The sequence below is a fragment of the Micropterus dolomieu genome, linkage group LG22, assembly GCF_021292245.1.
Source record: "Micropterus dolomieu isolate WLL.071019.BEF.003 ecotype Adirondacks linkage group LG22, ASM2129224v1, whole genome shotgun sequence".
Lineage (NCBI taxonomy): Eukaryota > Metazoa > Chordata > Actinopteri > Centrarchiformes > Centrarchidae > Micropterus > Micropterus dolomieu.
In genome coordinates this window covers 14,655,990-14,667,495 of record NC_060171.1, presented here as the reverse complement: position 1 = coordinate 14,667,495, position 11,506 = coordinate 14,655,990, and the positions used below count along the sequence as shown (strand labels likewise).

Sequence of the window (11,506 nt, the reverse complement as noted above, 5' to 3'; positions counted from 1 at the left end):
ATGTAAAGGGTGCCTTATTAGCTAGTGGTATAGTGTTCAACTTTTTATTTACATTGTATCAACGTACATTATGGTGAAACTTTCCACACTGCTAGGAATACATTCCAGGTGGATACATTTTGTTATATTTTGTACATAAAAAAATCTAAGTCTAAAAATATTGAGACTAAGAAATAACAGAACAAGTTCTCCGCCAGTCATTATATCCCCCAAATTCCCATAATCAATGGAAAAGAAGGGTATGACCTCAGTGTCCTCAATAACAGCTGAAGTCCTGAAGACAGCACAGACATGAAAGTAGCCATTATTGAAATACATATGGCACCAACACAAAATCTCAACTGTGACACACTTTTTAATTGACAAACTTCAATTTAAGACATTACATGAGGCCCAAAAGTTTCCTCTTTTATTTAATAATAGAAAATATTATAATGCAAAACATTCTTGTGTCTGTTTTACAAAAGACACCATCACATTCTGTCTGCAGTAATGACATTCATCAGCTGTTTTACAATATAAGGCAACATCGTAACACACAATCGGTACTGTGAGAGCAGTAGCAGTATAAATTATCTTCAGGCTTTCAATATAAACACTCACATACGTCTCACAAATATAGAGATCCAACAAGCTGTCAGTACATTCTTAAAATAGAATAGGAATAATTTCATGAAAGACATGGTCAGTAAAATCAGTTACTGTACACTTGTTTTGTCCAAGAAGTCCATTTCACAGACGAGAATCCAGATAGCCAGCACTTAACATTTGACTGCAAACAATAAAAGGGAGTGAGAGCCCTCTGTCTGAACTCTTCAGAGAGATGATTAATGGCTCTGAAGTTGACTCAACACTGTGATAGTCTGGATACTAATGCACAAGGCGACACTGGGTTCATGTTCTCAGGGAAATATGGGCAACATTAAAGTGTCTGAATGCTGTCATGCTTCAAATGAACTGTAAGAAAAGCAAGTTAGTTGGGGTTAGTTGCAGCATCTATGTCAATGTGGTCACAACAATGCAAAGCACATCTCAAAAACAGACTTCCAAATGTTGTCTCTGGTACAACCAAATATAATAAACATATTACAAACTACAAATGCCAGATTTGTAGTTATGAGTCATCAGGTGATTACATTTCAGTTAAATATTTCAAAGTAAAGGTACCATTAAATGTGGGTGGAATATTCATTTTAAAATATATACGTCTTAGAATTAATTCATGAAGAGTCAGGAAGAGTAATGCTGGCTGTGTTGTAAATCTATCATGAAGCACCATTTGCTTTCTGAAGAAAGACATCACAGCGAAGTGCTAATAACAGTGGGATAACATTTTAAGGTTCTTGGTGGTTCCCAAAAAGGGGGGAGGCTTCATGACAAAGGGAGTGAAACTAAAATTGAATAGAACTTTTTCGGAGGAGACATTTTGACTTGTTTGCTGCTGACAAAGGTCTATGAATCTGATTCATTAGAGAAAGGAGAGATCTGATGCTAGAAAGGCTATCAAGATCCAGCTTAGCTAGATTTTTTCAGCCAGCAAAATGACAGTGTAAAGCACAAGATAGGCAGACTTTTGACAGGGAAATAAGTAAAGTATGCTAATCAACCAAACTCATCAGTCAAACTCAAAGTTTGATGATGCCTATCTTGCTCTCGGTATAACCACATACATAGCAGGAGCACCTTGTGTCTGACAGTAAGGAAAAAGTTTAACTTAAATGTTTAATTTGCTTATCAGAAACATGCAGTTCATGTTTGGGCTTGACAGATAGGAGTGCTATATTTTTTGTTTACAGTTTGCATTGTTCACAATTTCCAGGATCAGTTCCTCCTACAGTTAAATATAGTAGAAAAAAACACAATGAATTCCAATGATCCCCGAGCTGGTATTATTGAAATGGGATGTAATGTATGAAAACAAATTAGTAGGATTGTACTATCCACATATTATTTGAGACTCACCTGAGTTCCTGTTTTAGTCTGTTGAGTTTATCAAAGAGTCTATTATTCTTGACCTGCATGGGAGCGCTCGGTACAAACCAGGCTGCAATGAACTTGCATATGACGACAACGTGCTGCAAGCAGAGAGGAAAATGAATGTTATCTCCTTTTATAGCTGTGAAAATGTGGTTTGATTAATCACACTGATTTCCTTATAGCCCAGCTCACTGTTCTGAAATCTATCTGTGACAAATTAAACATACAGCGAGTGGGGAGGATTTAGAGGGGTTTATGTTGGGTGCATGGTTTGGTCAAAGCTTACCTCAAACAGAATGACAAATGCAAAGCGCACAGCTAAAATTAGCCAAAACTGTGGGGTAAAATTGTAGTCCTCATTGCTCCTGTAGTCTTTATAGCTGTGAAGGAAAGGAAAACAGACCAGAACACAGATGTCATCTCTACATCAGTATTTTTTTTTTTAATGTCAGCACAGTGGAAGATTGTGGGTACCAGCTGCAGTGATGGACAACCATTTTTAAGAAGAATGTAAACTTTATATAGCACTTCTATTACCTGAAAGTTACACAGTCCTCAAAGGAACGGTCACAATGCAATACTACCAGGATAACAGTTGAGTGTGAACATTGAAGTGTTATTAACACTGGTGGTGCTTTTGACTCAAATTCGTTCTCAAATTGTTCAATTTTTTCTCAAATTATATGTTTTGACTTTGGTTTCTCCAAAACCTAACTTAAATGTCAGAATTGTGCCAGTTAAATATCTTTTCAGTTGTGGAAGACAAATAAGATTAAAATAAAACAAACCTGCAGGAAGAGACATTCAAGCCACTATGAGTGACCATCTGATCTGCTGAAAACTCATTGTGTATGTTCTGGTCATCCATTCGTGCAATGGAGAGAGAGTTGTTGATGTAGCCAGCCATGCAGCTTGAAAAACAGAAGGATTTAATTAAAGTGAGTGTTGCACACGACAAAACATAAACATTTTCTAGAAGAAAGCACATTCTCACTCAATATCTGTTACTGTGCCATTGGCACACGGGCCATAGCGGTATTTGTAAACCAATCGAGGGATGAAGTCTGAAGATACACCGATGACCAGCCCGTTCGCAATGACAGCTAAGACACCAATAGCCTCCAACACGTCTATCCACACACCTGAGGAAAGGAAACATTGGCGTGAGGAGAATTTTACCTGCAGTATAAACAGGCAAACTACAGTTTAACAACTTAAAAAGTTCAAATGTAACCCTCACCAATATCGTTGGTTTTCTTGGGAACCATTCTGCGCTCCAGAGTGACCATTTTAATGGCATCCAAGCGTATTTCAATGATATTATTAATGAGGGCTAGCAGAGGAGCAAGAGGAAATGCTGCCACAAATATGGTGGTAAAGCTGAACTGGATCACTAGGGAGAGATCAAAGAACAATATGATTTGCCATAACCAGTCCAGTATTTGTGTCTAATTATTGTTGTTAAAGCATTAAGCAGAGTTCATACCCATCTCCAGAAACTCATTGAAGAGGCTGAAGGAGTCAACATCATTGAGACGGTAGTTGCTGAGCCAGTCTCGAAGCTTACAGTTATCACACAGCTCAGCGCAGAGTTTTCCCTCTGATTCATCTTTTAGGTAGCAGTGGGCACATTTCCTCTGCAGCTTCTGGGTCCTTTTTCTCTTCAGCCACCTGCAGAGCACACTGATGCAAACAAGAGACAGCTTTTAAAATCCTGGACCCAACGTTAAGTAAAGTGAATTATACAGCGCACATGTACAGTGTATAATCACAAATCTGACTTATACTTACGGGCCTGTGAACTCAAAGACATTGCTGATGGTTTGCTTGAGTACCATTATGATTGCCATTTGGATGAACAGGTCTGTGAGACATCCACTAGGATGACACTGTAAAGGGGAGAGTGGCACTTTTTGGATGCAATCAGATTTAATATTCAAATGTAAAATAGCAATATTTGCTTTAAAATGGTAATTTAGTCATTCTTAATGTGATACACACAGTATTTATGTTACTCACCTCCTCTAGCCTCCATTTCCCTGCAATTCGGACGTAACCACCAGGATGGCCATTTATCCTGTCATGTATGTTACAAAAAAAAAGTCTTTATTAGTCCGATTAATCGAGCCAATATCTGCCATTTTGAAATAATCGGCATCGGCCGATACCTGCACTCACGAGGCTGATATATATCAACCTAAATGACAGCAAATCTAATCTAAAACCATTATTGGCTAGTGTTAAATATTTAGTTATACTGTAGGGAATAATGTTGCTAAATATTGTCACATCTGACGAACTGTACCCCACTCTCCCTTAAACACCTGTCACGTTCTAAGATCTACAGCATAACCCAATGCATTTTTCTATTTCAGTAATTAATAAAAATTCCATCTAAAACAACATGTTACTGGCAAAGATAACCATGTATGTTAGATTGTACTCTGCATGGAATGGCTTTTCTTTGTTTTGATTTCAGCATTTTGTATTGGCCATCGGCTGCACTTGCTCTCTAAATATCGGCATAGACCATTTATAAACCCATATCGCTCGGCCACTACTTACAAGGCCATGAGGTTATGACATCAAGGAGAATAAGGAGAATGATTTCTTTAAGGTTGGATATTAATTTAATTTAACTCATTACCTGCCAAGAAAAAAGGCTACGTAGAAGAGGGAGGAAAAATAGGTGAAGAACTGGAAGGTGAACATCTTGACTGTGAAATTCTTCTCCGTGGCAGCAAACGATCTTGTTTTCTCTGATGTAAGACAGACTTCATGTCAGTGTTCATGCAGTTCACTATTTGGTCAGTTGATGGCACAACTGCACATACTTGAGAGACATCCTACTATAGAATTTCAATTTTCCATCTATTATGTTATTACCTCTATATTACATTTTATTTAAATAATCTGATGCTGATGCACAATATAAAATATATACTTTTGAGTGTTCAAATCTAAAGATTCATTTGGGTAATTTTTAGTGGCCTAAGCAGCCAAACCTCTAGCATTTCACATTAAAATAGTAAACACTCGAATTTCCCCCCATTTTGTTATTTATCTTGAAAACCTTCAGATTTATCTTATGAACCTTCGGCGGTTCTGAGCCCCAGGATGAGAAATTTTGCTCTACATTAGAGGACCAACAGAGTAGATCTTAAAGCAGTGCCCCTCATAACAGCCCATAATTTCATAATGATTCCTGCACATCTTTTTACCTCTTCAACCTCAGACTCAGTCTCTTTCCACTCCAACTGAATGGTTTGTTCTGAAACAGTTTACATCCAGTCATGCCTCGCCTTCCCTCTAGTTGCCCTCAGTGAGTTTCCCACTTCAGAATACCACCTATTACATGTCTTTACAAGTGCCCCTCGCCTCTCATCTTCCCAATGAGTGTATATGGTGTGCCAGTTACAATGTCCACGTTAAGCCCTGAAAGCTGTGGTTTGTTCATGAACATGATAATTCCTTTATATAATAAAGAAATTGCTGCTATGTATATGTAAATTTGTCCATGGCAGTTTTTAAAAATAGTTTTGGATTTCTGCAGCAATTGTTTTTAACATATGAATGCTGATTTGTGGGTTAAAAGTTGAGAATAAGTCTGCAGAAAGGGGTCAAAAGTCCACGAGGCACTTCCACCATGAGGCAATTTCTCAGAGGACATTGGATTGGATCTGTCTGTTATCTGTATGTCTGACCTGCTTCCTGTCTGATTACCTGCCTTCCTACTTCAGCCTCCCTGCATTTGTTTGCCTATTCTCACTGCCCACCACACTGACAACTGTAAAATTCAAATAACTGCTCATTTAACATGTTCTAATGCTGAATTTTTTCTGTAATTATTTTAAAAGGAAGATGTTTTAAAGATAATATTTAAATCTTCCTATAAACATGAGCCCACTTGATGTAATACCTAAAAAGGTTTTAATGAAAGTAATGGATTCTGTTGGGCCCCATTTGATCTCTGTTTTTAAACAGCTCCCTATCTACTGGTTGTGTCCCTGATTATTTTAAAATGGCTTGCGTGAACCCGCTTTTAAAGAAACCTGGTTTAGATCCCTCCCTCCCACAACATTTTAATTTCAAAACTGCCTTTTATTGCAAAGATTCTAGAAAGAATTGTGTCCAAACAATTGCTCACTGTACTAGAAAATAACAAATTATTTGAAAAGTTTCAAGAAGTACCACAGCACTGAGACTGTCCTGCTTAAAGTCACCAATGACCTTTTAATGTCTGCTGATGAAGGTCTGTGCTCAGTCCTGGTACTCCTGGACCTTAGCGCTGCTTTTGACACCATTGATCACAACATGATGTTAGACAGACTGAGGCACTGGGTGGGGATCTCTGGTACTGCCCTAGAATGGTTTTCATCCTACCTGTCAAATAGGAAGTTTTGCGTGTCTGTAAACAACTATGTCTCTTTGTTCTGTCCAGTTAAATATGGTGTGCCTCAGGGGTCGGTCTTAGGACCCATTTTGTTTTCCTTGTATCTGCTTCCCCTTGGACATATTATCCATAAACATGGCATTTCTTTTCATATTTATGCTGATGACACAACAAATGTACTTGCCGTCAGATCCACAGATCCTGGAATGCTGAGTTCACTTAACAACTGCCTTTGTGAAGTTAATAAATGGATGTCAAATAATTTCCTCCAGCTGAACTCAGACAAAACAGAAATCCTGGTCATCGGGTCCCAGCAGTAAATCACATTAAGCCTGTTGCAAAGAACCTTGGTGTCTGGTTTGATAGTAATTTAAATTTCGAGCAGCACACCACAAAGCTTGTTCAATCATGTTTTTATCAACTTAGAAATATAGCAAAAATTCGATCTATCTATTTACTTTTAAGGACACCGAAACCATTTTACACGCCTTCATCTCATCACGCCTGGATTATTGCAACAGCCTTTTCACTTGTTTAACCCAAAAATCTACTGATCGACTCCAGACTGTCCAGAACCCAGCTGCCAGGCTTTTAACCAGAACAAAGAAATATGACCACATCACCCCTATTTTAGCTTAGAATTGACTTTAAAATTTTATTGATCACTTTTAAAGCTCTTCATAGCCTCTCGCCTTGTTATATTTCTGACCTTTTAGTCCCATACGCACCAGCACGTACCTTGAGATCCTCGGGCAGAGGTCTGTTTTCTGTTCCAGAGTCTCGACTGAAAACTAAAGGGGACAGAGCGTTTGCAGTCAGGGCCAGGAACAGCCTGCCCGAGGAAATCAGGTTGGCTGAGTCAGTGAACTCTTTTAAGTCCCTTCTTAAAACATACTTTTATAGGAGAGCCTTTCCTGATCTTATTTGACTTTATTTTATCCCTTTTATTTTATTCTATTTTGCTTATTTTATATGTATCTTAAACATGTATTTTGGTCTTTTCAATGTTTTCTTGTTTGTATTGTTGTCTTTTGGGTATTGTATTGTTGTCTTTTGGGTATTGTATTGTTGTCTTTGCACTTGTTGAAGCACTTTGTAACTTGTTTTTGAAAAGTGCTCTACAAATAAAAATTATTATTATTATTATTATTAGTGTGACTATTTGTTACAATATAAAAATGAAAAACAATGAATAAACATACCTATTTCACAGAGCTTCATGGCTACAATCCTGTTGATCTGCAAAGACAAAGAGATGGTCAGAATGTCTGTGAAGATTCTCAGTCATCCAGATCATAGTTATCCAACGAAGGTTAAAGTCAAGGGCAACTGGACTTGGTTGAAGATACTTCTTCAGTTCTGACTGACTGGTAGGGAAACTCAGCTATTTAACCACAGTGGAGTGTTTGCCAGGATCATCGATACCGCTGGTTCGTTGGTGTTCCTGGCTGTTGTAATGGTCAGAATCACAGAGAATAAAAAGCTACAGAGATGCACATTTAGAGACTTGTGTACCCGTGTCATGACAGTGATGATAAGGTAATGGACGACGGCCCCCAGCATCATTGCTCCTATGCTGGAGTGGTTGCTCAGGAACTCCCATGATCCCTCAGCCAAGAGCACTGCAGCAATTACCCTGAACACCACCAAGGCATGTGTCAGGCCAATTATCACCAATATCTGTGGAAATACAAAAACACTTACTTACAGTATGAGGGACTCCATTAACTACATCTTTTTGCTCCTTTAATTCTAACCTCAACTACTGTACATGCCTAAACCTGAATCTTACCAGAGTTTAACCTGATTCTTACGTTAATCTGAACTCCAAAGATGTACAATCCCTTTAAATATTATATGTGAAGATTGTAAAAATGACAAGACCCCTACCATAGCTGTGACACAGATCAGAACCAGAGTGCTGCGCAGATAGGAGTGCTTATATTGTTTTGGTTCACAGTTTACGTTGTTCACAATTTCCAGAATCAGTTCCTCCTACAGTTATACATTATAGAAAAGAAAACACAGGCATGAATTCCAGTGATCACTGAACTGGTATTACTGAAATGGGATGAAATGTATGAAACTGATCATACCTCCTCCTCACACCAATCAGACACTTTCCATTCGCACACATAGGAAGCCCGATGTCTCTTCCAGAACTCCAAAAACAGTGTTGCTGTGAAGACCAGGGATTTATATGAGTTCATAAAGTCTACTGGAACAACAATATGACAAATGAGCCACAGTGACAGTTTTTGAAAACACAGATCTACATAGCCACAATAATTGTTGCCACTTTTGGGAAGTTTGGAAGGCAGCTGTGCATTAATCTTTCACTGAATATATGAAAATATCGACATGCCTCCATTTCACGTTTAACAACTTTTAAGGAATGTATGCATTGTGCCATATACCCACATTTTAGCTTTTGGTCATAGTATACTGACACATTGCCAGTCATAAAAACTAATTTTAAGAGTTACAAAGATGGGGATTGTGTTGACGTTTTGGGAAGTAAGAAAACTTTGATTATAGTTTGGGTTTGTTGTCTTTTTTTTTCCAGACAGTGAATGAAAATTTATAGTGTATTACTTTTTGTTTTAAATCAGTATTGTAAAAGGACGTCCATTCAGCTGGCCACATTTTGGCCATACCAACACCAGTGTTCCACTTTTCTGTTCTTAATTCTCTTTCTTTACATCACCTCTCCCTCACACACTTCTGCTGATATACTCATGTTATTACTTTTTTGTAGACCGCAGTGGCTGTTGTAGTAAACTATACTCTTTCAACAGCTGCGCTAATAAATGTCAAAGTAAATTGTTATTTTGCCTGAATCCTTATTCTCTACAAGCTTTGATATGAGGAGAGTTCTGAAAGTGGTCTGTAAACATTTTAAAATCCACAGAGGTGTTAAAAGCAGAAAAGCTGAATAAGGCAATGAGAGTACATTTATATGTTCTTATAGATGACTGCTTGACCACCCCCATGGCCAGATGGCGCGGGCTGATTAAGATGTGAGAAGCCAGGACGAGTAGGTTCTCTCAGTGATGTGGCATCTCCTTGGCAGTACATGTCTCAGTGATTATAAAAACCATCCAAGCAGTTTCATTAAATACATTTGAGGCAGATAAAACAATTGTTTGTACAAGTTGTCCTGTATAGCCAAAAATGTTTGGGCGAATAAATGACAGTACTGTACTTGAGTTCTGCACTCTAATTTTCAATTATTTTTATTAAATTTTACTTTTTGTTTGGGTTTTAATGGCTACATTGCATCTGCAGGAAATATGACTGATAAATCACACTCTTCTATATTAAACAGGAATACTGAAAAATAGTATTTCTATCAACACAAGAATAATCATGTCATATAGACACACAGAACTCACCCCACACTGCCATGAACATCGCAAAGAGCACTGTGCCATGATTATCGAACAGCAGGCTCACCTGTAAGACAACCCCAACAGTGAGCACAAACAGACCAAAGTAGGCCATTAAACAGTCTGCTGTAAATGCACTGATGTACCTTGGCATATGTACAGGTGTCAGAGAGCTGCCACACTTTGCATCTATTGTCACAAAGTGGACACATGACCGTGTCAGCCTCGCAAACCTCCTTTCTGCAACACAATGAGCACTTTATTTAATACAGTGCAAATGTTCTGTTATGACACAGATACTGTGGATCTGTGGAAAAAACCTACATGAGAGGCGAGCTGTTGAAGTAGGCAAGGCCGTAAAGGAAGACTATGACCCCAATGATAGCAGGCGGGATAAGCAGATATGTGTACCAGCCCAACCACAGGTAGTACAAGGCCACCTTCTCCCCGAAGTAGTTCCTGACATGAGAACACACACACACACACACACACACACACACACACACACACACACACACACAGACACAGAAGGAGAAAATGATGTAACCCATGAGGCACGGATGTGCACTATAATGCCCATACAAAAATGTCATACATACATTGCACATTTGCCACTGGCCATTTTATTAGGTACACCTGTTCAAATTATTGTGGCATGGTTGTTTTGCACCAGACAGGCTGGTCTGAGTATTTCAGAAACTGCTGATCTACTGGGATTTTAACACACAACCATCTTTAGAGTTTAAAGCAAAAAAAAGAAAATATCCAGTGAGCGGCAGTTGTGTGGACAAAAATGCCTTGCTGACGATGTCAGAGGTCAGAGGAGAATGGGTTGACTGGTTTGAGATGACTCGTTACAACCAACAAGGTATGCAGAAAACCACCTCTGAACGCACAACCTTGAAGCAGATGGGCTACAGCAGCAGAAGACCACACCGGGTGCTACTCCTATTGCCTAAGAACAAGAAACTGAGGCTACAATTCACACAGGCTCACCAAAATTGGACAATAGAAGATTAGAAAAACGTTGCCTGGTCTAATGAGTCTTGATTTCAGCTGCGACATTCAGAAGGTAGGGTCAGAATTTGGCATAAAAAACATGAAAGTATCAATCCATCCTGCCTTGTATCAACGGTGGTGGTGGTGTAATGGTGTGGAGAATATTTTCTTGGCACACTTTAGGCACCTTAGTACCAAATGAGCATTGTTTCTAGTCCTGAACTATCCCTTAGTTATGCTGCTATAGGCCTAGACTGCCGGGGGATTTCCTATGATGCACTGAGCTCCTCTCTCCTCTACTTTCTCTCCCTCTGTATGCAACCTCATCCCATTATCGCATGTTACTAACACAACTTCTCCCCTTTCTGGAAGTCTTGTGCTTTCTCGTCCCTCTCCTCTCTCCTCCTATCACTTCCTGCAGGTTTTCTGGCTCTGGAGCTGTGGAGTCTGGATCTGTGGCTGCGGGTCACCTGCTGCCCCCGTGTTCCTGCTCGACACCCTCTGCTGCAACGACTATTGTTACTAGTCCTATTGTTATTATTGTTATTATAATCATTAACATTACGACTGTTACCATTAACACTACTATAAATATCTGTACCATTTTTCATTTAGTCTATAGCAACATCACCTTTACTGTCTGTACCTCTGTGTGTGTATATTGTGTAGGCTGCCTCCCTCCCCTCTCTCTCTCCTTCCATCCCTCTCTTTTTCTCTCTGTTCCTCTCCTGCCCTCTCTCTCTCTCTC

General features: G+C 39.0%; 1 protein-coding gene across 4 annotated transcripts in view; it reads right to left on the bottom strand.

Annotated features, from left to right (window-relative positions):
- Positions 1-337: 337 nt before the first annotated feature.
- Positions 338-11,506, bottom strand: part of LOC123961677 (anoctamin-9) — a 15,676-nt gene continuing 4,507 nt past the window's right edge. For all 4 annotated transcript variants that reach the window (XM_046037245.1, XM_046037246.1, XM_046037248.1 and 1 more), the window contains 17 exons: positions 10,084-10,218; positions 9,906-9,999; positions 9,766-9,826; positions 8,467-8,549; positions 8,261-8,365; positions 7,886-8,050; positions 7,573-7,609; positions 4,625-4,736; positions 3,997-4,054; positions 3,769-3,866; positions 3,464-3,660; positions 3,218-3,370; positions 2,972-3,119; positions 2,766-2,888; positions 2,264-2,357; positions 1,963-2,075; positions 338-957 (listed from right to left, as the gene is read on the bottom strand). In XM_046037245.1, the coding sequence (XP_045893201.1) occupies positions 942-957; positions 1,963-2,075; positions 2,264-2,357; positions 2,766-2,888; positions 2,972-3,119; positions 3,218-3,370; positions 3,464-3,660; positions 3,769-3,866; positions 3,997-4,054; positions 4,625-4,736; positions 7,573-7,609; positions 7,886-8,050; positions 8,261-8,365; positions 8,467-8,549; positions 9,766-9,826; positions 9,906-9,999; positions 10,084-10,218 (1,792 nt within the window). In that variant the 3' untranslated portion in view covers positions 338-941. The remainder of the gene's footprint in view (positions 958-1,962; positions 2,076-2,263; positions 2,358-2,765; positions 2,889-2,971; positions 3,120-3,217; positions 3,371-3,463; positions 3,661-3,768; positions 3,867-3,996; positions 4,055-4,624; positions 4,737-7,572; positions 7,610-7,885; positions 8,051-8,260; positions 8,366-8,466; positions 8,550-9,765; positions 9,827-9,905; positions 10,000-10,083; positions 10,219-11,506) is intronic.